The following is a 26,215-nucleotide window of genomic DNA, read 5'->3' as shown; positions in this document are numbered from 1 at the left end:
GCCAGGCAAGCATCTTATCTCACAAATCTCACTGTTCCCATTTTACAGATGAGGAAACTGAGGTGCAGGGATTAAGTAACTCACCCAAAGCCACACAGAGAGTAAGCAATGGGCTGGGAAGGGATGCAGGTCTGCATGACCTTAACCCCTGCTGGGGGAGGTCACTAGATGGCATCAAGTCTCACTTTCCCCTCTGAAAAGTAGGCATAGACATTGCCCTGTGTGCTCTTCTTGTAAATGGGGAAGCGTCAGAACATAAGCGATGCGAGGCTTTTCTAAGGTCCTTGCTGTGGGGCTCAGGCTGGTCTCCTTCTGCGTGTTAGTTACTCCAGTGGAAAAGAAGGAGGCTTTAATCACTGCAGATTTCTCGGGAGTGCATGTGAGCATGGACAGAGAGGCGTGTGCAGTGCCTTTAAGCCAGCCCCTAGTTTTTCAGAGAGGATGGGTGGGAGCTGGAGGGAGAGGAGCTGCGGTTCACTGAGCCCCCGCTCTGTGCGATGCTGTCGTAAGCAGCTCCTCTGGGTTATGAGCTTAGGACACGTGTTGAGGTTACCCATTAATCAGGATGGGCTACGGTACATTGCAGTCACAGATAAACCCAGAAATCTCAGTTGTTCAACACAGCAGAGAATTGATTTCTCAAAGGCCAGTGCTGCCTCCTGCCTTCTTGTGCCTCAGCACGCCATCGGGAATGCACGGCTTTCAGGGTCACTGGGGAGGGGATGAGACGGATGGATGAGGCTCGCTGGCTCTTAATTGCTTTGTCCGGGAAGTGACAATAGCATTTCCACTTAAAATCCATCGGCCAGAACCAGTCGTGTCGCCCCAGCCTAACTGCGAGGGAGGCAGGGGTCTGAGAGGGAACAAATGACTATGTTTGGTAAGCACTGTCTCCGCTACAGGGCACCTCAGTTCAAGGGGGTTTATCGTAAGGTTCTACCTAACCATGGCCTACGAGATCGCACATGGTCTAACCCTGCCCAGTTCTCTCACCTCATCTTGCCTATTTACCCCCCGTTCATTCAGCTCGGCCACTAGGGTCAGCCTTCATTGGAGGAGATGCACCAACCTGTCTTCTTCCTCAGGATTTCTGCATGTGCTTCTCCTTCTCCTTAGAATGCTGGTCCTGCCCCGACTCCCTTCCCATGGCTCATCCCTCTCACCTTTTGAGTCTCTGCTTAGCTGGCGCCTGCGCACAGAAGCCTACCCTGGGCGCCCCATGTAAGTATGTGTCAGGTACCCCTCCTTTCCTCCAGTTTGCTTTCAGCATAGAACTCCTCCCAGTTAAAATTAGATCTCTTTTAACTGTCATGTGAGTTTTTGTTATTGTAAAAATTTGTTTTCTTATTCTTTAATATTGCGTTGTATTTATTTTTTAAAACCCAGATTATTTTTCAGTGGCTTATTTTATTTTATTTTTTGGCTGCATTGGGTCTTCATGGCTGTGCGCAGGCTCTCTTTAGTTGCGGAGAGCGGGGCCTACTCTTCGTTGAGGTGCGTGGGATTCTCATTGCGGTGGCTTCTCTTGTTGTGGATCATGGACTCTAGGCATGCGGGCTTCAGTAGTTGCAGCACATGGGCTCAGTAGTTGTGGCACACAGGCTTAGTTGCTCCTGGCACGTGGTATCTTCCCAGACCAGGGTTCGAACCCGTGCCCTCAGCATTGGCAGGTAGATTCTTTTTTTTTTTATAAATTTATTTATTTATTTTATTGGCTGTGTGGGGTCTTTTTTGCTGTGCGCGGGCTTTCTTTTAGTTGCGGTGAGTGGAGGCTACTCTTCGTTGTGGTGCGCAGGCTCCTTATTGCCGTGGCTTCTCTTGTTGTGGAGCACAAGCTCTAGGTGTGTGGGCTTCAGTGGTTGCAGCACATGGGCTCAGTAGTTGTGGCTCACGGGCTCTAAAGCACAGGCTCAATGGTGGTGGCACACGGGCTTAGTTGCTCCGCGGCATGTGGGATCGTCCTGGATCAGGGCTCGAACCCGTGTCCCCTGCATTGGCAGGCAGATTCTTAACCACTGCGCCACCTAGGAAGCCCTGGCAGGTAGATTCTTAACCACTGCACCACCAGGGAAGTCGCCGTCATGTGAGTTTTGACAATGGTTGGCATCCCCAGTCCCTCACACAATGAATAAATGGATAAGGATGGATGAGTCACGTTAGCAGCTGTCGAACAGGTCCAATGGAGGAGCTGAGATAGGGCAATTAGAAAGACAGGTCATGCCCTCTGACTTGCCTAACTTCTTATCTAGCTCGAGTTGGGAGTTTTGAGTCATGTGTATGTGTGTGTGTGTGTGTGTGTGTGTGTGTATGTGTGTGTGTGTGTGGTCTTTGGACGCCCAGCAAGGTTGAGCCCAGGGATTGGGAGGGAAAGGAAAAGGAAAAGAGAGGGTCCAGAAAGCTCTTTTTGTCTTGATATGGCCTGGGCTCTTTAGTTAGGGATGAATCACTTTCATTTGCTCTAGAAGGGATCCGTTTCAGCCCCATGAGTCAGAATAAATACAAAAAATAAAAACAAATGTGTAAATATTACCTCACTGTTTACTTTGAGGGCTGAGAAGGGTGGGGGAAATTCCAGACTGTGCTCACCAGGGAAAGACCTCGCCTGAAGTTGGAGTCCCCTCTGCTCAGGTGTATGGCTCCTGGATTTGACACTTATTAAATGTTAAGTGTGTTAAATGTTTCTGGGCTGCCAGTCTGGTGAGGAGAACCCAGGCCCCTCTGCCAAGTGCCCGGCAACACATAAGCCTTTTAATCAAAGGAAGCGGGGCCTCAAAAAACAAAACGTAAATAAGAGAACTATTTCAGCTTTCACTTTACTGCAGCCTAACACAGAGATAGCAACTGGGCCTGCTCCCCAGAGCTGTCATCTGGATTCAACAGGCCACACATATGGGAGAGCACTTAGGAGAAAAACGCGCCTGCCCTAGACTCGGGGGTGATGATGCTAAAGAGAGACTATTACAGTAGTAGCTCATCACTGTTGAGCACTTAGTTATTTCATCATTCTGGGGGAGTGGAGGGTGCAGTTCCTCATCCCACTTGGTAGATGAGACTTGGAGAGTTTCCCTGGCCCGCGAGCCTGGCTGCGGTGTGCACGGCAGGCTGGAAAATACAAAGCAGAGAGGAGGAGGAATCAGGCCCGTCGTCCCCGGGGAGCCGTGGAGAGAGCACAGAGAAGTGCTTCTGCTCCCTGGGGCCGGAAACTCAACCCTCATCCCTCTGGGTTAAGCCAGGCCTTCTCAGCCTCACTGAGGGAACTTTCGAAAGCATCCAGACTCTGATTGAATGGATCTGAGAACCAATACCTCAACCCCTTGGCGCCCACAGACACCAAAGCTGTTACTTCGAGCCCTGGCATCCCCTCCCATCCCTAGGTGTCCCATCAGGGAGAACCCCAAGCTGCCTGTCCTCCTGTCTGTAACCAAGCTGGCTGCCAGCGACACAGTGGGTTCAAGCAGGGCTAGCGGGGCTTCTGTATTACTCGGCCCTGTGGCCACCGTGCCTTCAGGGCCCTGCCGCTGCCCCCTGAGAGTCACATGTCCATGAGAGGGTTTAAACTATTGGAAACAGCCCTCCGCCCCAGATATTTCCTTCCGAGACCCTAAGTTGGGATCAGACGTTCTTCTGGGCAGGGGGAGAGGACAGAGGACAACTATGTCACAGTCTGTGTCCTGCCCTTGGCCTGGGCCCAGCTGCTTTTCATATCTGGTCCCACTGAGTCCTGGGACCATTCTGGGACAGAGGGGCTATAATTATTCTGACTCCACAGAAGATGCAAAGGAAGCTCAAAGGGTTAAGAAACATGCCCTTGGGCGCACAGCTGGAGTTAGCGAAGCTGGCTCTGGAAGCTTCCCCACACTTGCCCTCACTTCTGCTCTGTGATCACAATTCCTATTTTTGGATCTCATGATCTGCAGAATTAACTTTACGCATGGAATCTTTTTGAGAATATAATTCCAGCGGAAAAACTGTGCTGTCCTGGAAGCGTGAGGCTGCTCTGTACGTCAGTCACAGGAATAAATGATGAAACTGGCTTGCTTTTTGGCCTTGACCTTGGCAACAGGAAACTCACAGGAAACTCATGAGATTTAAAGCTTGTCGTGACCCTTTCTCGTGAACATTTTGTCTTCCTTTGTTCCATCCTGCCCTCGATGTTCTGTTTTTATTTCAACGGTGCTCCGGTGTATGTACCGGCCTGAAGGAGTGGGTGTCGTATCCGCTCAGCTATCAGGGGTCAGTTTCCAGGCATTAAGGGCAGAAAAGCCACAGTTTCTCCCTCTTCTGGGTTTGATGGTGGAAAAAGAGGCACGCAAAGACCTGCCCTGTGCCCTCCAAACGCAACCCAAGAGTCAAAATTAAGGTGTGTCGTGTTTATGCCTCTTATTTGTTGCCTGCATCTGAAAACCATCTGAAAACCCACAGAGTGCTAAAACGGGGGTTTCACAGGAAATTGAAACTTCTCATCTGATTGTTACTGCAGGCCTGACGTTGGGCTCTGTCAGCTGTCCTCTGTGGCTGGGTGTGACCCTTGTGTGTGACTAGGTGGGCGGGTGGGCTTCACCTGAAATGCACTGACGAGCTCAGTCTCAGACTTGGAGCCCCTGCTGGTGCCGAAGTCGCAAGACTGTTCCCGCCTCTGGCGGGCGTGTGTCCCAATCCCACGTGTCTGTGTGGACCGCGGTGCCAGATGTAGGCCCCTGCATGTCACTGCAGACTCTCCTTAGGTTGAGAACATGATGAAGCCTTTTCTATTCCCTGTGGGGGGAAGCCAGAGAGATCAGCCACAGACGGGTGGGTGGCTTCGGTGTTCCTGCCAAATAGGTCTTGACGGAGAGGCAAAGATCTGTGCAGAAAGTGAAAGAGAAAAGGAATAGGACACTGAAGTTGGGTCAGGCCGGGATGGTCACCTGCATTCCCATTTGTCTGATGACGCGACAGGCTCAGCCGGGCCTTGGATGGGGGAAGTTGGTGCTTATTCTGGGGCTGCAGGCGGTTGGGGTGCAGGTGGGACCTTTAGAAGCTGATGCAGCCTGGAGCATCTCCTACTGTCGTGGGCTGTCTGGGGGCCCCTTCACCAGCAGGCCCGGCTAGCCCAGCGCGAGGGGAGCTGGGGCCACAGAGGAGTCACCTCTGCCCTGTGTCTCGTACACAGACGTCATCATGAGGACGGCGTGGACATGGCCCTCTGAGGAACACGAGTGGGACCCCACCCGAGGCAGTTGGTGGAGGGAGGGTGCGTCAAGGGGCCATCTCCCCAGGGCCAGCGAGGGGAGGGCAGGGGAGAAGAGGGCTCAGAGTGGCATGGGGACCCCTTCCTCCAGGGGTGTTTGCTTCTGCTCCGGACGTGCTCACGAGTCATCCTGCAGTGCTGGTGACTGTCCCTGTTGTCACTTTGTACATGGGACTACATCACCCTGACCCTGTGGAAGGCACTGCGTTACACGAGCACGGACGTGGGAGTCTGTGAGTCCTGCTAGCAGGGCTGCCCTTGGGGAGAAACCTTGCTTCTGGGATCACAGTTTGGGCCAGAACCACCTGAACGGATTGGGGTGGGGTGGCATGGTGCCTGAGGACCCCAGGTGGGGAGAAATGAAGTGTGTGTCCTCCGGGGTCCCCACAGAGGGCGTGAATCCTGCCCACAGCCGTCGGTTCTGGGAGGGGACCCCACCTCTCTGAGCTCATGTTTCCCTCCTTGCCACCCCCCAGGGTTGGGGCGAGGACACGCATAGCAAAGGTGTCAAGGGCACATCTTAGACAATCAGTGGCAAAACCCAGGAGCGAGCGGGCCCTGCATCTGCTGCTCACCTGCTTTCCAATGACTCACCCTCTTTGGAAGACTCCGTTCTGGTCCCTGTTTGAGCTAGCTTGCTTACTGACTTTTTTCCTAAGAAACAATTTACTGTGCAACTAATACATGATCATTGTTGAAAAATTCTACCAAATACAAATAACCCCCCAAACCCACAATTATACAACCCTTGATAATCACACCACGCAGAAATGTTCACAGTTAGCATTTCGTGTATGTTCTTCAGGTTCCTTTTCTCTTCAAATATAGATGTCTTCTAGACTTCTACACATATTTTGCGCGCACACACACACACACACACACAAAAGAACAACCTGGTAACACATTATACATCCTCTTCCATTGTCAGTCAGCAGTATATTGGTGGTTGCCGGAGGTGGGGGTGGTGCTTCAAATAGGTGAAGAGGGTCCAAAGGCACACACGTCCAGTTACACGGTAAACAGGTACAGCGGATGTAACGTACAGCACGGTGGCTGTAGTTAGTAACACTACTGCAGGTCTGAAAGTCGCTAAGAGGGTAGACTTGAAAAGTTCTCATCACAAGAAAAAATTTGTAACCATGGGTGGTGATGGATTTTAACTTGACTAATTTCAGTGGTCGCTTTCAATATGTACAAGTATCAAATCATGATGACATATGCCTGAAACTAATATAATGTGCTATGTCAATTATATATCAATTAAGAATATATTAACATCTTTCCATGTGATGGATATCCACATACATCTTTTTAGTTACTATTAAAGTGAAAAAAAAAAAAACACAAAAAATGAAACCTCCCACAAGTTAAGATATTCAAATGAATAAATTCATAGAGACAGAAGCTAGAATGGTGGTTGCCCAGGGCTGGAGGAGCGGGGAAGGGGAGTTAGTGTCTAACGAGGGCAGAGTTTCAGTTGGGGAAGAAGATGATGTTCTGGAGATGGATGGTGGTGGTGCTTGGACAACAGTGTGAATGCGCTTAATGCCGCTGAACTGCAGACTTTACAGTGATAAGGATGGTAAGTGTTATGTTAAGTGTATTTTACCACAATTAAAAAAAACAAATGTAAAATAACAAAAGAAGTGTAAATGATTCAGAGTCGTGTTAAACGAAAACAAAAAGACTTCCACCCTACGGCTCCTTATACCCAATATGTGGGCTGTTTAAGAGATAACCCAGTCTTTTAAAAATACAATAGCAAACCACCAATGTAGTTCCCATGTTTTGAGCTAATCGGTTAACATGTGCTATCTCCCTTAGTCTCATGGAAGTTATCCAAAGCTAACACAGCTGGGAGGTGATGGAGCTGGTGTCTAGGCCAGAGGCTGGACTCTGAACAGCTAAGCCCTGCTGCTTCTCTTATAAGATAGTTCCATTTAAAAAGAACAGTACGTCAGTGACAGGAAAGGAAGCAAGGAAAAAAGTCACCCGTTACCCCCCATTTGGCCTTCTTGTTACTTTTGTGCATTCCCTCTGGCCTTTCCTCACTTGCTGTACGCTTTGTCCTGCTTTTCCTCAGGCGGGGCCCAGGGCCGAGCCATCTGCAGAGGGGAGCAGGGGTGCTGAGGACAGGGGCGTGTGAATGGTTCTGCCCCAGCCTGACAGATGACAGTGAAACCAGCCCCAGGTTTGAATCCCATCAGCTGTTTCACTTGGGACAAACCATTTCAACTCGCCTGAGCCTCAGTATGCTCAAAAATAAAACACAGAGAATTCTGTTAACCATCAGAGTTTGTTGAGAAAATCAAATAAATCTACATGGTGGTATGCACGTGTAGTGCCGTGCCTTAAGGCATTACTAATATTGTTCTACTCCCAAAGCTTGGATTTGAGAAGCTTGGTCCCATGGTGACGATTGGTTTTGTTTAGAGAGAGACGCTGTTTACCTGTTGGAATAAATGCTTCTGGAGACTCAAAGGCTGGAGGTGTTTTTCTCCCAGCCGCACCTGCTGCCCACGTGAGAGTGAGCGAGGGCGCTGGCCTTCCCCGGGCTTCACTGCCCTCTGTGTTTTTGGTTCTCAAACGTGGGTCCACCACCGACCACCAGAGGGTGTAGGGCCTTGAACACAGGGCTGTAGAATTTGGATTTGGTCTGGGAGGCAGTGGCGAGATCGGATTCACGTGAAGAGTGTGTACCTTATCCTGGCAGTGGGGAATTATAAAGGCTTTAAGCAGGGAAGTGTTGAGGCCAGGTCTGTATTTAGTAAGATGGGGCCTGGGGAGGGCTCTGGAGGCCACTGGAGCTGGAAGCAAGGACCAGCCTGGAGAGAGGATGGCCGTGGTGGGGGAGGGGAGAGGAAGCCGGTTCACTTGGAACAGGCTCTGTGGAACCTGGTGGAGACACATCCTTTGGCACCTTTGGGGTTTCCCAGTTCATTGCAAAGAGGAAGTGATTACTCTCAAAAGGCAGGTGACTTCCACCCAGGCTCCTTCAGCTGGTCTTGCCTGCCCAGGCTCTGTGATCTCGGACAAGCCACTTAACCTGCTCAGGCCTCAGAGTCCTCATCTCCACCAGGCTGCAACTGAAAGACTCTGTGCAGCTTTCATGCGTGCAGAGCTGGACCTGGCAGGGCCTCACTGGCTTGCGGTTGACACAGCTGCTATTTTCAGGCTTCCCATCTCTAAAACAGGGAGGGACGCACGTGCCTCCACAGCTCATGGAAGGGGAAGCTGGAGGAATGCCAGTACTTTTATCGTTAGGGGTTCCACTAGGGACTCAACGGGGTAGAGATCTTTGACTTCCCCACGTGTTCAGGGAACCATGTAGTCTGCAGAGCCCTTTCATGTCCGCACTCTCACCCGCCCCACCCCCACCCAGTAGCCCTGTGAGAGAGGCAATCGGATGTTATCATGACCATCATCTCGTTTCATAGGTGAGGAAACAGCCTCAGAGAAGGAAAGTGACTTGTCTAATGTCACACAGCTGGTAGGGCTGGATGCCAGGTGTGTCTGACTCAGTGTCTGAGCTGGACGATCGCAGGAGATTGTCAGGTCAAAGTGCTACACCTTACACCCGGGAGGCCGAGGCACAGAGTGGGAAACAACCCTTGGGGGCATATCGTGAATTTCAAGCGGAGCCAAGACTCTGACTGAGGTCTCTGGCTTCTCGGCCAGCCTCTCGATGACTAACCTGCTCACTGAATGATAATAGCTTTCTTCTTCCCACCTCATTTCAGGGAAACCAGTTCCTGAAATCAAGTCTTCCACCCCAGACTTCCTGGATGCTGCGAAGCCAGGAAAGCCTTTGGCAGCTTCTGTAAGAAATGCCGAGGATGAACGAGAAACAGAGCAGTCCCCGAGGCCAGCCACCTTTCCAGGCCCAGGTAGTTTTAACTAAACTTAATTTTTTAATTTAAAGGAGATGTATTGGGACTTCCCTGGTGGCACAGTGGTTAAGAATCCGCCTGCCAATGCAGGGGACATGGGTTCGATCCCTGGTCTGGGAAGATCCCACAAGCTTGTACGCCACAGCTACTGAGCCTGTGCTCTAGAGCCCGTGAGCCACAACTATTGAGCCCACATGTCACAACTACTGAAGCCCACGCACCTAGAGCCCGTGCTCTACAACACGAGAAGCCACTACAATGAGAAGCCCGTGCTCCACAATGAAGAGTAGCCCCCACTTGCCACAACTAGAGAAAGCCCGCGCGCAGCAATGAAGGCCCAACACAGCCAAAAATAAATAAGCAAATAAATGTATTTAAAAAAGAAAAAAGGAGATGTATTTAAGGAAATGTTTTATCTATAAGGATATTTAGCTCAGCATATATACTATATAATAGCAAAAAATTGGAAACAACAAATGTGGATGGCAAAATTAATTACCGATGGTGGTAACAGTAAAACACTTCTGACGATGACGTAGGTCTGCATACACATGTGGAAATGTGCTCATGATATACTGAGTTTAAAAAATTAAAAATGCCAGATGACAAAAGGACATGTACCGTCTATTACCATTTTTGTTTTTTATTTTATCTATTTATTTGGGCCACACAGCATGCGGGATCTTAGTTCCCCTAACCAGGGATGGAACCTGTGCCTCCTGCAGTGGAAGTGTGGAGTCCTAACCACTGGGCCACCGGGGCAGTCCCCCCTTTTTGTAAAAAGGAAAAAGAAACTCAGTAATTGAGGGCTTTCTATGTCTCAGACACTGTTCTAAGCCCTTCAAAGATGTTTAACCCTCAGCTAACTGTATGAGTTCGGTATTGTTTTTCTCCCCATTTCCCAGATGAGGAAAGGGGAACCGGCGCCTAACGCCATCCTCCCCGCCCCTCCCCTGGAGCCCCGCCCACCTTCTGCCTCCTGCAGCTTCACGAGTGGGAAGCCAGAGACCCCAAATCCACGAAACCTCCCAAATCCATTGACGCCGCTCCCGAAGCCAGGGTCCGCGTCAGCTGAGAGGAGTATGCGTGGGCTTTTGCATCGGGCAGACCCGTGTTTGATCCCCACTCTGCCCTTTCCAGCAGGAGAATGGCTTAGCCTCTCTCCACCTCGTTTCTTCATCTAAAAAACGGGCATCATAATAGAACCTACGTCATCGTGTGTTGCTAGGAACCATATACCTTGGTGTTGCCACCATGTAGGTGCTCATTAAACATTAGCTGATATTAGGAACAGTCCAGGCACCCCAGGTGGATTGAGTCTGGAAAGTTAATTCTAGGCCAAGGAATCTAAATTATTTCCTGTAGCTAAAGAGTTTAAAAAAAAAGGGGGGGGGGGCAGAACTTTGGTCATCAATTAAAGATAAGAGGAAATAGTCCTAAAGCTAATGTGATACAGATTGATGGCCAAAAGGAAAAATAACAATACAATAGGGACATTCTAGGGGAGTGCTGGTGAGGCTGGAGGAGGTTCCTGGTACAGCAGCTTCTTCAGGTGTCCCTTCTCTAGGCTGCCGTGAAAACGAGCATCGTATGTCTCTGCCAGCCTTTGCACCCTTCGCTTTCTTGAATGGCACTTGGGAGAACATGTGCCCAGACAGCTCAGGACGATAAATGCAATCTGCAGACAGAGACAGGAAGCCGACTGTCTATCTTTGCCCAAACTAAAAATAAGAGCCTAATCATTAATTTCATCAAATAACCCAAAGCCAGTATTCTCTTGGGAAAACCCCAAGCTTCCATTGGGCCCCAGAGTTCCAGCTGATTATCTCGTAGGAGGGGAGAACGTGGAGGCAGGGGTGGCTGGAGAGGAGGGCACAGACAGGTGGGGACAGTGCCGGCTGTCACTGAATCGGCCTGACAACCCAGGGAGGGGGGCTCTTGATAGCCGGGGAAGGAGACATAACCTGCCAAAGCTCCGTGGCTGCACACGCAGTGTGACCGGGCTTCGGCTCAGGTGAGTTATGCCAGAGCCCGCATCTTAATGTCTGTATCTACTGATCACCCTCTCAGTAAGTGGTAAGGAAGTGGGCAGAGATGTGGAGAAGGAAAATACGTGAGCAGATGAGCCATGGACAGGTTCTGAGCACCTCCTTAAACAGATTCTCAAAGCTAGATTTCAGGTAAAAGGGCTCTGGGTGGCTGAAATAACTGTCGCAAAGCCTTACCTGTGGGAGAGGCTGTCAGCTGTCCATCAGAATTGATTTAATCTACACATATACCGGGGACTGATCTTTGCGCTTTACGCCATCTCTTTTAATCTGGACAAGAGCTCTACAGAGAATTAAATACTACTGTTTTTTGTTTGTTTACATCTGAGAAAGCTAAAGAAATGAAACACAATTCACCCAAGGTCAAATCTTTAATAATGACAGAGCCGGGACTTGAGCTCAGTTCTGTCTGCTATCAGGAAAGAGATGGGGAAGCTGTAGAGGCCCACCCACTGCCAGCCACAGGGCAGGATCCAGAAAACCCCAAATGAGGTACAGCACCACTGCGTGTTCCATGTTCCTGCCTGCAGCGACGCAGCTCAGCCGGACAAGACTCTGTGCATTCTGCTTGAGAAAGCAAACGTTCTAGAAAGATTTCTGTGGGAAATGGCACACGAAGGGTTACCTCTTAGTGTTTTGGGGATGACATTTGTGCACACCAGTGTCTTCCCTGGCCCAGGCCTTCCATGAGTGTTTCCAAAGCAAGGGCTAGTTCTTATCTGATTTCTTAGCCTTGGGGTATTGGCCCAAATTCCACTCTTTTCCCCCTCCAAATCACAGGGGTAAATAGACTCAACAACCCCAGTATCCCTCCTGTGTCACAAGAGCAGACCGTAGCGATTCCCCCACACTCAGAGGCCTGGTGCAGCCCCCAGAGCAAACCCCAGGCATTAGTCAGACCAGAGAATCATGGCTGTGTGAGGCCCGCGCTGACTTGGCGTCGCTGGGCAGTGGGAGAGGGCGAGGGACCGTGTGTACAGCCTACTCTGAGGCCAGCCCTGGGGCTGGGAGACCAGATAGGGCAGAACTCCAGGAAAGAAGCAGGAGGGAAGTCCAGTTGGCCTGGAGCAGCGGTTCCCAGTGTGGAGCCTCTGCCCCCAGTGGAACGTGGAACACGGGTGTTAGAGAATATATCACATGCACAAAAACTAGGGATTTCAAGGCTGAATACGTAATACCTGAATTAGGGTGGAGTGAAAGAAAACTTCAAGTTACTCATTGCGGAGCATCACAGGTGCATGGCCAATACCCAGGAGATGGGTGACAGAGACCATAGTTTGGGTGACTCAGGCAAAGCGTATTGAGAGAAGCCCAAGAGAAGGCAGGGCAAGGGCGGGGGCCTCCATCACTGGAGCAGCAGCGGCCATGGGTCTCGCTGCAAGGCAGCCTCCCCTCCGCACCCAGTCATCAGGGTGCGGAGGGGGGGTGGGAGCAGCCGCAGGAAGCTTGGCCTGGCTGTAGACGCGTGGATGGATTTAAGCGAGCAGCTGGGCTCTGGTCAGTTATGGGGCCGGCAGCTGGTCTGTAGCACGTTACTAGTTTTATTTATTTTGGTTTTTATTTTACCTTTTTATTTTTTTAACTGAAGTATAGGTGATTTACAACGTTGTATTGGTTTCAGGTGTACAACAGAATGGTTCCGCTATATATATGTATCTGTTAATCCCAAACTTAATTTCTCTCTCCTTCACCCTTTCCCCTTTGGTAACTATACGTTTGTTTTCTATGCCTGTGGGTCTATTTCTATGCTGTATATAAGTTCATGTGTATAATTTTTTTTTTTTAGATTACACACATAAGCAATATCATGATATTTGTCTGTCTGGCTTACTTCACTTAGTATGATCATCTCTAGGTCCATTCATGTTGCTGCAAATGGCATTATGTCACTCTTTTATGGCTGAGTAGTATTCCATTGTATCAATATGTCACATCTTTATCCATCTTTTTTTTTCTTTTTTTTGTCAAAGGTTTAATTCCCATGTCTGAGCTGTATAGCTCTTACCCTGCAGCTCCGTTTAAGCTGCAGTGCGCTGAGGGACAGACAGGGTGTGTGTGAATGGATGTGCGCATCTGTGTATTTTGGGGGGGGGTTTATCGTTAGTACCCCATTCTGGGGTTCTCTGGTGCCGTGTGGGTGTGCCAACACGGTGCCTTCTCAAGTGTGGGCCTTTCAAAGATAGCCAGCGCTGGAAAATGTGAAAAAAAGAAAACAAAGGAAAAACAACAGAAGATTCTGGAAGCAGCAGCCAGTGCAGGGAGGGAGGCTTGGGATGACTCCTCCTCAGGACGAAAGAGCCTCAGGCTTCGTATCCAGGACGTTTCGTTTGATCAGCTGCCTGGGTCAATAGTTTTGGAAGGCTGATTCTCGTTTCCCCGTGGTGCTCTTTTGAGCCTTCAGAGTTAATTATTTTATGGTCAGAGTTCCACGTTAATCACTCCTTTCCTGATGATGTAAGCCAGAAATACTTGAAGCAGGTGGATGTGGCCAGCAACCCTGGGATCAAAGGCAAGTTCCCCTGGAAGGGCTGGCCCCCTGTTACTCAGAGGCCAGCCCTGTGGTAGGGCCACTTGGGTATTTCTGAAGCTTCTGGCTTCTGGCCAAGGTCCACGTTGATGTGGGTCAGCCACCTGACCTGTCTCATTCCCGGCCTGCACCTGTGCGGATCCGGCGGACCCCAGACTGCCCCATTAGTCTTCAGATTAATCTTCACATGGTACCTGGTGAAGAAATGTCACCCTCTTTAACCTGATTTTTCCCTGACCCTGAACGTCTCCCCAAGCCACCTCTCTCGTGAATCTTCCACATTCACTAAGGGATTAAGAGCACAGACTTGGAGCCGCTGACTGGGTGCCCTTGGAAAGGCTGGGTCCCCTCTCCATGCCTTAGTTTCGCCACCTGTAAAGAGTAGATGATACTAGCATCTGTCTCCTGGGACTGTTGTAAGCATGAAACGAGCTAGCCCAGGGAAGCACTGGGAACAGTGCCTGGCAGGCTGTCACGGTTTGCTAAGTAAGCGTGCCTGCACGGCTGGGCTTTCCTGCTGCCACACCTCCTCATGGGCTGGTTCCGTGGCGTCGGGTGCCCTCCCCACCTCATAGCTACTTGTTGCAAATGTTTTTCCCTCTTTGAAGCCCAGGGGAAGTGTTTCCTCCTCTATGAAGCCCTCCTTAATCTCCCAATCCACTTAGGCCAGCCTCTCCCGCCTCTGCCCCGGGAGGCTGGGAATTGCCATTCCTGCTGCCATGGAGGTTTCTGGAAGGCAGGCTCTGTAGCTGATTCACCTGTGTCCTCCTGCTTTCGCAGGACGTGGGACGGTGTAGAGGTCAGAAGGCACAAGGATCTCCACTTGAAGGCTGACTCTGCCACTTACTGTCCGTGTGGCCCTGGGCAAGTGGCCGCCGCCCGTGCCTCGCTTTCTCCGCCTGTCAGACGGGGAATTTGTACAGGACCAACCCAAAGGGCTGTCATAAGGCTTCCACGGGGTAACGCTTGAGCCGCGTGTAGGCTGGCACCTGGGGTGTCAGGAAATGGCAGCCGTCATGATTGACAGTACGTGTTTGTGGGTGAATGAGAGACTGACTGGGTCTGGGGACGGGCAGGGACCCATCCCATCTTCCTCCAGCAGCTGCGGTCTGACCCACCACCCCTCCTTTCCAGGGCCTGCTCCAGCCAGAGCCGGCCTCCCCGGCCCTCCTGAAGATGCCTCTCCTTCCTTAAAAACTGACCCACCTGCCTCACCTGATTCAAAGGTAAACCCCCCACCCCGAGCGGTAGCCCCCAGCTGTGACCCTCAGAAATGCAACGTGTTTGTTCCTTGAGACCAGTTTTGAGGTTAGGGGTCAGGGTGAAGGGGAGAAACGAGGCCCACCGAATTACTCTGAGCTTCTGAGACTCTGAGTGCTGGCCCTCCGTGAGTCAGGGGCGGGGGGTGGGGAGAGGGAACACTTTAGTTTTTAATGAGCTTTTCCATTATTTGTATTTAAATGAGAGCTGATAACTGGCAACTTCCTCTTCCCAAAACATTGTGGTTGCAGTAGACAAAATACCTCCTCTTCAACCTGTTTTCAACACAAAATATACCTGGGTTATCCTGAATTTTTAATGATTTGGGTCCAGGGTCACAAATGACTTCCGTGAGTCTTAAGCATTTTTGCCTTTCTAGGCCTTTTCTTTTCTTCTTTCTTTCTTCCTGCCTTCCTGCCTGCCTGCCTGCCTTTCTCTCTCTCTCTTTCTTTTCTTTCTTTCTTTCTTTCTTTCTTTCTTTCTTTCTTTCTTTCTTTCTTTCTTTCTTTCTTTCTTTCTTTTTCTTTCTTTCTTTCTTTCTTTCTCTTTCTTTCTTTCTTTCTTTCTTTCTTTCTTTCTTTCTTTCTTTCTTTCTTTCTCTTTCTTTCTTTCTTTCTTTCTTTCTTTCTTTCTTTCTTTCTTTTCTTTCTTTCTTTCTTTCTTTCTTTCTTTCTTTCTTTCTTTCTTTCTTTTTCTTTCTTTCTTTCTGCTCTTTATTGGAGTATAATTGCTTTACACTGTTGTGCCAGTTTCTGCTGTACAACAAAGTGAATCAGCTGTATTTATACATATATCTCTATATCCCCTCCCTCCCGTGACTCCTTCCCACCCTCCCTATCTCACCCCCCTAGGTCATCACCAATCATCAAGTTGATCTCCCTGTGCTATGCAGCAGCTTCCCACTAGTTATCTGTTTTACATTTGGTAGTGTATATATGTCAATGCTACTCTCACTTCATCCAAGCTTCCCCTTCGCCCGCACCCCATGTCCTCAAGTCCATTGTCTGCATCTGCATCTTTATTCTTGCCCTGTCACTGGGTTCATCAGTACCATTTTTTAAGATTTCATATATATGAGTTAGCCTATGGTATTTGTTTTTCTCTTTCTGGCTTACCTCACTCTGTATGGCAGACTCTAGGTCCATCCACTTCACTACAAATAACTCAATTTCATTCCTTTTTATGGCTGAGTAATATTCCATTGTATATATGTGCCACATCTTCTTTATCCATTCATCCGTTGATGGGCATTTAGGTTGCTTTCATGTCCTGGCTATTGTAAATAGTGCTGCAATGAACATTGTGGTCTAGGCCCTTTCTTTCATTTAAAAATATTATTTAAAGTTATATTTTACAACTGTAGCGGTATAAAGATGAACACAACCTGGGGCTTCCTAGGTGGCGCAGTGGTTAAGAATCTGCCTGCCAATGCAGGGAACACAGGTTTGATCCCTGCTCCAGGAAGATCCCACATGCTGCAGAGCAACTAAGCCCATGTGCCACAACTATTGAGCCTGCGCTTTAGAGCCCGTGGGCCACGACTACTGAGCCTATGTGCTGCAACTACTGAAGCCCATGCACCTAGAGCCCGTGCTCCATAACAAGAGAAGCCACAGCAAAGAGTAGCTCCTGCTTACCGCAATTAGAGAAAGCCCACGTGCAGCAACGAAGACCCAACACAGCCAATAAATAAATAAATAAATTTATAAAGATGAACACAATCCAAGTTGGATGAAAAATTAAAACATTTTCTTCAACTTGAAAAGCTCATTTTTGTTCTTCAGACTTTGAAAGGAATTACGTTCAGATGTTTTTATGGGCCCCTTAAAGTGTCCTGGGCAGAGTGCCTGGTGGGGAAGCCAGTGCTGCATGGGTCTGATTAGTGGAGCTTTTCCATAAAGGTTTATTTAGCTTTTTAATAATTAATCATTTTCAAAGATGATTTAATAATTGAGAGGATGATCATGGTAAATGTTAAGAGAAAACACTGGAAATCAAAACAATGAGTGTGGCATGATCCCAATTTTTAAAAATAAATCCTCGTGTATCTCACTGGCAAGAATTATAGTAAACTTTAATAGCAGTTAAGTGGATAATGGGATCATGGATAACTAGCCCCCCTCTAATTACCTAAAATTGTTTATAAGAGCATATATAACTTAAAAAAATGGAAGTTTACATACACCTGTTTTTAAGAAGAAAAGGGATTGAGGTAGAGAGCTGCTTTTCTTAGGCTTACACAGGTTATGTGAACATGTATTCTGCTTCCCGGAATGTATACCATGTGCAGGACCAGAGGCACAAGCCCAGCCATTGACCGGCTATGTGAACTCACTTCAGTTCTTTGACCCCCTTGGTGTTCGCCTTTGTAAACTGGGGGAAAAAAGAAAAAGAAAGAAAGAAAGGACACATCGACCATGGGCCAGGAATACTCACATTTTAGTTAACCTTCACAATTACCTTTCAGAGTACTGTGGTTATCTTCATTTTTGCTGATGAGGAAATGAAGGCTCAGAGAGGTTAAGTAACTTGTCCAAGGTCACAGAGCAAGTTAGAAGCAGAGTTGGGATCTGTCCTTTTTGCCATCCCTCCCCACTGGATGAGACGATTCTCTTCACCCCTCAGCTCTGATGTTCTAAGATTCCCTGAGGTAGTAGGGAAAATAGTATTTTCCATTTTAATTCTGTATTAATCTCAGTCTGTTCTCCCTGAATTCCCAGGATTTTAGCACCTCCGTTCCTAAGCAGGAGACACTTTCGAGCCTGGCTGGAGACAGCCTATTTTGGAGCGAGGTGGATGTGGTCCAGGCAACTGATAACTTCAACCCAAATCACAAAATCAGCGAGGGGACCTTTGCTGACGTCTACAGAGGGCAAAGACTCGGCATGCCATTTGTCTTCAAGAAGCTCAGAGAGGTGGGCACTTCTTTGTTTCCAGTAAGGGGTGGAGACTGCATGGTGAGGTTAGATTTTCATGTTTTGATGTCTTTTTCCACAGATGGCCTGTTCAGTTCCAGCATCAATTGAAAAATTCTTGCAGGCAGAGATACAAATTTGTCGTAGGTAAGCCTCCCCTTTGGAAAATACTTTGTTTGACAGTGATGACAGCTAACCTGTATATAGTGCCTCCTATGTGGCAGGCATGTTTTAAGCATCCTCTTTATGTAAACACATTTAATCCTCACAAGAACTCTGTAACATGGCTACTATTATCACATTATTTTACACATGGGCAAATTGAGGCACAGAGAGGTTAAGTGTCTTGTCCAAGATCACACAGCTAGTAAGTGGCAGAGCTGGAATTTGGTTGGTTGGTCTGGCTCCATAGGCCATGCTTTTTGTCTGTAGCCACTATATGCATGGATTAGAATTAGAAAAGTACCTTGCTTCACTTGGCTCAACTCCTTGCTTCCGGGGTCGGGGCGGAGGATGGGGAGGGGTGGGGGTGGAGAATTGGTTTCTGTCCAATTGAGATGGACAGAAACTTACTGATGCCAACTCTAACAGCAAATGGTGACCCACAGGCTCAGTCTGGCCCAGTCTATGTTTTTATGGCCTGAGAGCTAGGAATGGTTTTTACATTTTTAAAGGGTTGAACAAAATAAAAAGAAGATTATTTCATGACACATGATAAGTATATGAAATTCAAATGTCAGTGTGTATAATGAAGTTTTATTTATTTACCCAGCCACACTCATTTATTTCTGTGTCATCTGTGGCTGCTTTGCATGATCGTGCACGGTAGAGGAATTTCAGCAGAGGCCAGATGGCCTACAGTGGCTAAAGTATTTACTGTCTAGTTCTTTATAGAGAAATTTTGCTTACCTCTGGTCTTGAGCAGTAAGGGCTTTCAAAAGTCATCTCCAGATCTGGCTTTTTCGGATGACGAATCTGAGGCTAGAGAAGTAAAGTGAGCCTCCCCATCACAGAACTTGGTGGGGGGACTGGGAAAGAGAGGGGGAGGACATTTGGAGACCTGGACACTTGTCCTGGCTCTGCCGTCATTGCCTGATGGATTTAACACATGCCTACTGGGCCCCTGCAATGTGCTGGACACCAGCTGTCATTCAACCTGGCAAGTCACTGTCTGAGTTCTTCTGCCAGTGTGCAGCCTCGGGCAAGCAATGCGTGATGCTTGTGGAGTATTTTAAGAAATAGAGAAAATTATAAAGAGGAAAATAGAAATCACCGATTTTCTGTAGGACCTATAAATAACTCCTATGATATTCAGATTTTTATATATTTTCTTTAATCTTTTCTCTCTTCGTACATATGTAGGATACACACACACGCATGCACACATATATACAAATGCTTATCTACACATGCACACACACTTAATGAAAACTGGAAATCTGATTCCCTTTCCACCTTGGCATAGTGCCTTCCTGGAGTCAGTAGTCATTCCTTCACTCATTGATTTGGCAAATGTGAGTTGTCAAGGCCTTTCTTTGTTCTAGGGAGTGCAGATGTGAAGAATACACAGCCCCTGCCTTGGGGAAGTTTATGGTTCCGTGGGGAGAGTGAAGCGTAAATAACTCTAATGAGTGTGAAAAGTGTGCAGTTAGGATGGCCTGGGAGGAGTGGAGGGAGGCCAAGGGATCAGACAGGAGGCTGTTGCAACAATGCTGGGGAAAGTCCATTGGAGTCTGACCCACGGCAGAAGAGGGGAGAATGAAGGGGGTGTTTTGAAAGCTATTTATGACAGTGAATGGTGACTAATTAGATGGGGGAGGTAAGGAGGTTTCTGGGAAACTGGTTGGATGGCGGTGCCCTTGGCTGAGAAAATAACTGTGGACAGAGAAGCAGGTTTGGAACTTGTTGAGTCTAAGTTGTTCACCTGGAACACGGGGATGCAATTCGACATTCAGGTCTGGAGTGTGGGGTGGACCTGGAGACAAGAGATTTGGGGGTGCTCTTCATAGAGGTGAGAGATTCCTGGTGGGGCAACTTGTAAAACAAGATGATGAGCCCAACCAGGGAGACTCAAGTTTCAGGGGAAGGCAAAGGTGGAGGGTCTTAGTGGGAAAGGCCAGGAAAGAGCAGTCAGAGAAGCAGGAGGAGAGTCAGGAGGGAACAGTGACTCAGAACCCACCAGCAGAAGATTTCAGGGAAGAACCCAAGTCCTGGGAGTCAAATAGACCTGTGATCTGGTCCTGGCTTCAGTGCTTGCTACTTGTGACCTTGGTAAAGTTCCTTAACCTCTAAGCCTCTGTTTCTGGAAGACAGGTGGTTAGGGTGTTGTGTACTTTGAGTTCCTTGATTTTAGGCTCCTTGAGGGCATGCAATCGTCATCTCTGCTCTGGTGCTGGGCTCTCAGGGGTCAGAGCATTTGGTACCTGGGAGGTTACTGGTGGCCTCGGCGGGTGGAGAGGGCAGAAGAGGTGTAGGAGGTAGGAAATGGAGCAGTCTCTGATTATTCTTTCTGACTCCTCATCCCTGCACTGATGTCTGATTTCAGATGCTGCCACCCCAATGTCTTACCTCTGCTGGGCTTCTGCACTGGAAAACAGTTTAACAGCTTGATTTACCCATACATGGCAAATGGTTCTTTACAGGACAGACTCCAGGGTCAGGTAAGGGGCTGGGTCATGGTCAAAGAACAGGACTAGGCAGCACCCAGTTAGAAAATCAAGGGTTAAGGACTTTTGGGAGTCCAGAGGGGAAAGGGGCCTTTGAGAGGCCCTTTAAGGAGAGGAGCTAGGCAAAGATAGATAAGATCTGGATAAACATCTTCAGGCAGAAACCTACTTACAAAGTTTTTTGACAAGAGGTTTTTGAGTCAAGAGCAAGACAAAGGTACCCCATAGTGCTATATTATTCAACATTGTTCTGAAGGTGCTAGCCAATGTAATAGGACAAGAAAAACAATGAACAGATACAGAGTACGGAAAGTGGAGGTAATTTTTTTTTAAAAAATGCTATTCTAATAAATTCCTATTTGCTTGTGAATTTATGGAATATTTCTGGAAAGATATAAGAAACTAGTTCTTGACTGCCTCTGGGGAGAATTATGTAGATGGAGCACAAGTTGGGAGAGAAACTTTTACTACACACCCTTTTGACCTTTTGTATATCATATCATGTGAGTGTTACATCTATTAAAATTACAATTTTTAAGACAAACAAGCCTCCTTCCCATAAAATCCTTAAACAGAGGGTAAAAAGTCATTCCACAACAGAATTATTGCTCCCCTTGGCAGGGACCAGACAAAGCAGCTATTTATAGTATAATAATGATTGTTAGCTTTGCTGAGCTCTCACCGTGAACAAGACACCATGATAATGGCTTTACAAATCTCCTTCAGGCCTTTCTACAACCCTGGAGGTTCCCCCATTTTCAAAGAGAGGAGTCTCTGGCATAGAAAGGCAAAGTCACTTACCCAGAGGAACACAGCTGATATGTATCAGGACTAGAGTTTAAACTGGTTTGTGTGCTTCCAGATTCCAGAGTTTTTAGGAAGAAATCCATTAGCAAGGTCAGTTCTTAGAGGATGTGGGACCTAAGAGATGACTTAAAAAATGAGATGATTTCACTTGGACATTCAGTCTTAGAACAACAGTGGCAGGTGGGGGAAGGTAGGGGGCTTTAGACCACCCATAATCCTCATCAGCTCTTGTGAGATCTCCCCAAACACTTATAAAATTGGCTCATGTGCTTGGTGTGCCAACACAAACTGCCTAGGTGCTCTCCCAACCAACCCCTCTTAGAGAAGAATTCCAGAATTCCTTGACATGATAGTCATGATAAAAAATAGTTGCTGTTTTTTGAGCACTCACGTGTAGCACGCATTATGCTAGGGGCATACCATTCACTCCTTTGAATCCTTGCAACAACCCTAAAGCATAGGGATTAATACCTGAAGAAACTGAGGCTCAGAGACATTGAGTGTCTTTTCCAAAGTCACACAGCTAGTGCATGTCTGAGCTGGGATTTATACCTAGATCTGTCTGATGTTAAAACCAGTACCCTGGGCTTCCTAGGTGGCGCAGTGGTTAAGAATCCGCCTGCCAATGCAGAGGACACAGGTTAGATCCCTGCTCCAGGAAGATCCCACATGCCGTGGAGCAACTTAGCCCATGCGCCAAAAAAAAAAAAAAAAAAAAACTAAAAAAAAAAAAACCAGTACCCTGCCAGTAAACCATGCTGGCTGAGCCCTGTTGCAGAGGACACGAGGGCTGGAGGAGAGACAGGAGCCCAGGACCCTGCCATTGGGACTTTAAAAAGGCACAGATGTGACTGTTTTGTCCCTCTTTTCTTTCTCTTAGGGTGGCTCCGACCCCCTCCCCTGGCCCCAGCGCATCAGCATCTGCTCAGGGCTGCTTCATGCCGTGGAGCACCTGCACGGCCTGGAGATCATCCACGGCAACATCAAGAGGTGAGAGAGGTGGGCTGAGCCCCACCAAGGGCTACGGCTACAGGGGTGAGATGGCGCACACTCCTGGGTCCCATTCCTCTCCCTCTGTCTCTCTTCTTTTTGACTTTCTCTCCCCTCCTTTCCTTTCTCTCCCCTGCTTGCCTCTCTTGGGTCTCTTATTTCTTTGTTGTACCCTCAAACATTAGTGTTTCTGGGTTTTACTCCGTCTCTGATTGCTGTCAGCATGGACATGTCTCCATGTTTGTCTTTCTCCAGCAAAGGTATTTCCCCAACAAGCTTGTTGGTATTTCCCCAACATCTCTCCACTCCCCAGCTGTATTTCACTTCCCCTCCAGCAGCTGGTCTGGATCGGGTCCTGGAACTGTGGGCTGTGTCTGCCAGGCTCCCCGGGCTTTTGAGCTCCTTGCCCAGGGTCTTCTCAGAGACCTGTTCTCGCTTGTGCATCTGTTGTCACAGATACTGTGACTCAGGTTAGGTGTGCAGCCCAGAATCTTAGTACCGTGCTGCCAAGGCTGGAAGCATGGAGAGGGATTCCAGAAGATACCAGAAGATCTGGCAAACCTGACCTCAAAACTGTAGAATTCAGAGTTCCCCAAAGTTCTCTCCCCATTTGGCAAGTGGAAGCCCTTTTCTCTTTTCTCCTCCTGATTTTTATTTGATGGGACAAACAATTGTAACAGCAAGACAGGAAATAAAAGGGCAAGAGGTCACCCTGGCCCTGCCGCCCTAACTCACCAGCTGGCCTCCATTATTCTGGTTATTTCCTCAGCCTCTGCCCACGCAGACATCAGCCCTAAGATAACCCCGTTATCTGGTTACCAATTCATATTCTCTTTTTCCCCATGATTTAAGCATGGTAAATGTTTCCCCACATTGCGTGTCATCATTTTCCATGACTTCTTAGTCTTCCACTGAAATATTTGCCCGTAATTTACATAACAGCTCCTAATAGTGGATATTGGAATTGGTGTCTACTTTTTTTTTTAAGACAAAACAAAAAGGCTTTATTGAAAAGGGGTGCTTGAGCAGAGAGCAGTAAGGTAAGGGAACCCAAGAGACCTGCTCTCTGTGTCTACTTTTTATAAACCATTTGGGGTTAGTTTGAATATTTTTATTCATGTAGCTTAGTTTTTTAACAATTTTTAGTTTTCCCTTTGGAGTACTTTCCGAGAGTGTTCATTCCCATGGTGTAGATGACCGGGTCCAAGAATATTCTTATTGCCCGTTATTCCCCATGATCTGGGCAGGTTCTGTCCCAAAGGATGCTGGCATTTAGACTTGGGTCAGCCGGGCCAGAGCTGGGGATGGGAGCAGCTTCTGAAGAGACAGAGCCGGCACAGCCTCTGGGCTCGGCAGGCCAGGATTGATCGGGGCTGACACCCATGGGGATCAGGATGTTAAGCTGTTTTCCAAAAGGGTCTCCATGGCAGCCTTTTCTTGTCCACCTCAAAACAGGAAGGTTCTCTCTGCCTTCTTTCCCACAGCTCCAATGTTTTGCTAGACCAGAACTTCACCCCCAAACTGGCTCATTCCATGGCTCACCTGTGTCCTGTCAACAAAAGGTCAAAATACACCATGATGAAGACCCACCTTTTCCAGGCCTCTGCTGCATATCTTCCAGAAGATTTCATCAGAGTGGGGCAGCTGACAAAGCGTGTGGACATATTCAGCTGTGGAATAGTAAGAGCTTCCTTCTCTGCTCAGATCTGGGCCTGCACACGTTTGTCCTTGCCATGGTTCCTTTGTTAAGCACATAATAGAGGCTCTTAGAAATGTTCCACCAAGTACAGCAGGGATTGGCAAACTATGGCACACAGGTCAGAACCGGCCCATGGCCTATTTTCTATGGCCTATAATTAAGAACAGTTTTTACATTCATAAAAGATTGAAAAATAACAATAACAATAATAAAAGAATATGTGACTGAGATTGTTTGTGGCTCACAAAACCTAAAATATTTACTGTCTAGCCTATTACAGAAAAAGTTGACCAACCCTTGAAGTAAAGCCCCCACCATGAGTGTCCAGATTCTAATAGGCTACAGATATCTCCTGACTTCCCTGATTCACATGTGGCCAGTCGTCTAATTATCTATTCAATTGTCTGTTTGCTCTTGTTTGTTCATCCGTCTGGTTTGTCCATCTGTCCATCCATCAGTCCAGTTATTATCCAGCCATTCAACCAACAGCTACCCATCCAGTCAGTATCTATCTACCCATCCAGCCTCTGACCTTGCCACCAATGCCGTCCATCAGGCACTTGGAATGTAAACGTAACTAAAGCACAACCCCTCCCCCAGGAGTTCATGGTCTGAGTAGCAGTCTCCAACGTGCATTTCTATAGAACACCAGTTCCCTGAGATCTCAATAGGTTTGATGTGTTTAAAGGGTTTCGATGTGTTTGAATAGGTTTGAGAAATGCTGAGTTGAGCAAGGTTAAGCAGAAAAAAAAAAGTTATCACGAAATTAACCAGAGCCTTTCATATGGTAATGAGTCTTTAGTGTGGTAACTGTGAATTTACCACCACGCAACTGTATGCAGCATTTCCCAAATTCACTTGACTGTGGAACCTTGTTTTCTTAGTATCTCTAAGCATCAGAGACCCGTGGATCCCAGTCTGGGAATTGCTGGCTGAGAAAAGTGACAGTCTCTGGCTGACCTCTGCCAAGAGCCAACAGCTGCATCTTGGGTCTTGCCTTCTCCCTTCCTCTCCAGCCTCAAACTCTACGCTTCCTCTCTTTGACCACAGTCTGTCTGCTTCTCCTACTAATGCCCTCCCTCTGAGCCAGCTTCTGCCCTCAGGCTAGCCTCCATATGCCAGATTCTGCTTCCCTCTGTCTCCCAGCCCATCGCCCCTTCTGGTTTACTTGTTCCCCAAGTCCCTCCTGCCTCCCCCACCTCCCCCCCGCCCCCCATTAACCCCACTGCAGGGGGCTCAGTGAAGCTCCTCAGGGCCAGCCCGAGCTCCTGCTCCTTTAAGAACCAGTGGAACTGAATCCCGAGGCTGCCAGGCACTTACAGTGTAGAGCTTAAGAGCATGGGTTTGAGTCCCAGCTCAGTTACTTTCAGCTTTGTGACCTAGGATGTCACTTATAACTCTGGGCCTCAGTTTTGTCCTCTGTAAAATGGGGGTAATGATACATATGGAAATTAATAAGGTAACGTATATGAACTGGTTAGCAGGGTATGTTGCATAGGTCAACATGATTATTATTATTGTGGTTATTGTTATTATTCCTACCTGCACATTCTCACTCCTGATTTCTATTTATTCGTGACTTTTTAACTCAGCTCTTGATGTAACAATTGACTTTCCCATTCACTCATCATTCATTCATTCATTCATTCAGTGAGCGAGTGCCTACTGGCTCCCTTCAGTCTTTTTCTCAGCCCTGCCACTGATGGATGGTCTGATTTTGAACTTTGGTTCTTGCTGTGGGGAACACTGCATTTCTCTGTGTTTTTTTTGAATTTATTTTTTTATTGAAGTATAGTTGATTTTCAACGTTGTGTTAATTTCTGCTGTACAGCAAAGTGACTCAGTTATACACATATATACATTCTTCTTTATATTCTTTTCCGTTATGGTTTATCCCAGAATACTGAATATAGTTCCCTGTGCTGTACAGTAGTAGGTCAGTGTTTTCTTTGATGAGTGCTAAGTAACCTCTGTAAAAGGCCTGGCACAGGGCCCATGTGGAAGAGGCAGAGGAAATGTTTGTTTATTCACGTCCTTGTATTCTTCCCTCCCTTCTTGGCAGGACCTCACCTGGAGCCCCTTTTCAATTGGCTGCACCTCCAGCTGCAGGGGGTGCCCTCTACTGCCCCCTCCTGGCCACTGCCTGTCTGTTAGTAACCCTGCCCGCCCTTTCAGGGTGGAGG

The 26,215-nt window shown here is 47.9% G+C and overlaps 1 protein-coding gene across 4 annotated transcripts in view; it reads left to right on the top strand.

Annotated features, from left to right (window-relative positions):
- Positions 1-26,215, top strand: part of IRAK2 (interleukin 1 receptor associated kinase 2) — a 59,672-nt gene that overhangs the window by 16,227 nt on the left and 17,230 nt on the right. For 2 of the 4 annotated variants that reach the window (XM_057706649.1, XM_057706650.1), the window contains exons 3-9: positions 8,971-9,117; positions 14,830-14,921; positions 17,676-17,870; positions 17,953-18,017; positions 20,416-20,530; positions 22,224-22,333; positions 23,818-24,013. In XM_057706649.1, coding sequence (XP_057562632.1) covers positions 8,971-9,117; positions 14,830-14,921; positions 17,676-17,870; positions 17,953-18,017; positions 20,416-20,530; positions 22,224-22,333; positions 23,818-24,013 — 920 coding nt within the window. Of the gene's footprint in view, positions 1-7,283; positions 7,422-8,970; positions 9,118-14,829; positions 14,922-17,675; positions 17,871-17,952; positions 18,018-20,415; positions 20,531-22,223; positions 22,334-23,817; positions 24,014-26,215 lie in introns of those variants that run through there. The other 2 variants (XM_057706652.1, XM_057706651.1) reach the window with 2 other exon arrangements.

This window comes from Hippopotamus amphibius, chromosome 13 (assembly GCF_030028045.1).
Source record: "Hippopotamus amphibius kiboko isolate mHipAmp2 chromosome 13, mHipAmp2.hap2, whole genome shotgun sequence".
Classification (NCBI taxonomy): domain Eukaryota; kingdom Metazoa; phylum Chordata; class Mammalia; order Artiodactyla; family Hippopotamidae; genus Hippopotamus; species Hippopotamus amphibius.
The sequence above is the reverse complement of the archived record's forward strand: the minus strand, read 5'-3'. Positions and strand labels throughout refer to the sequence as shown.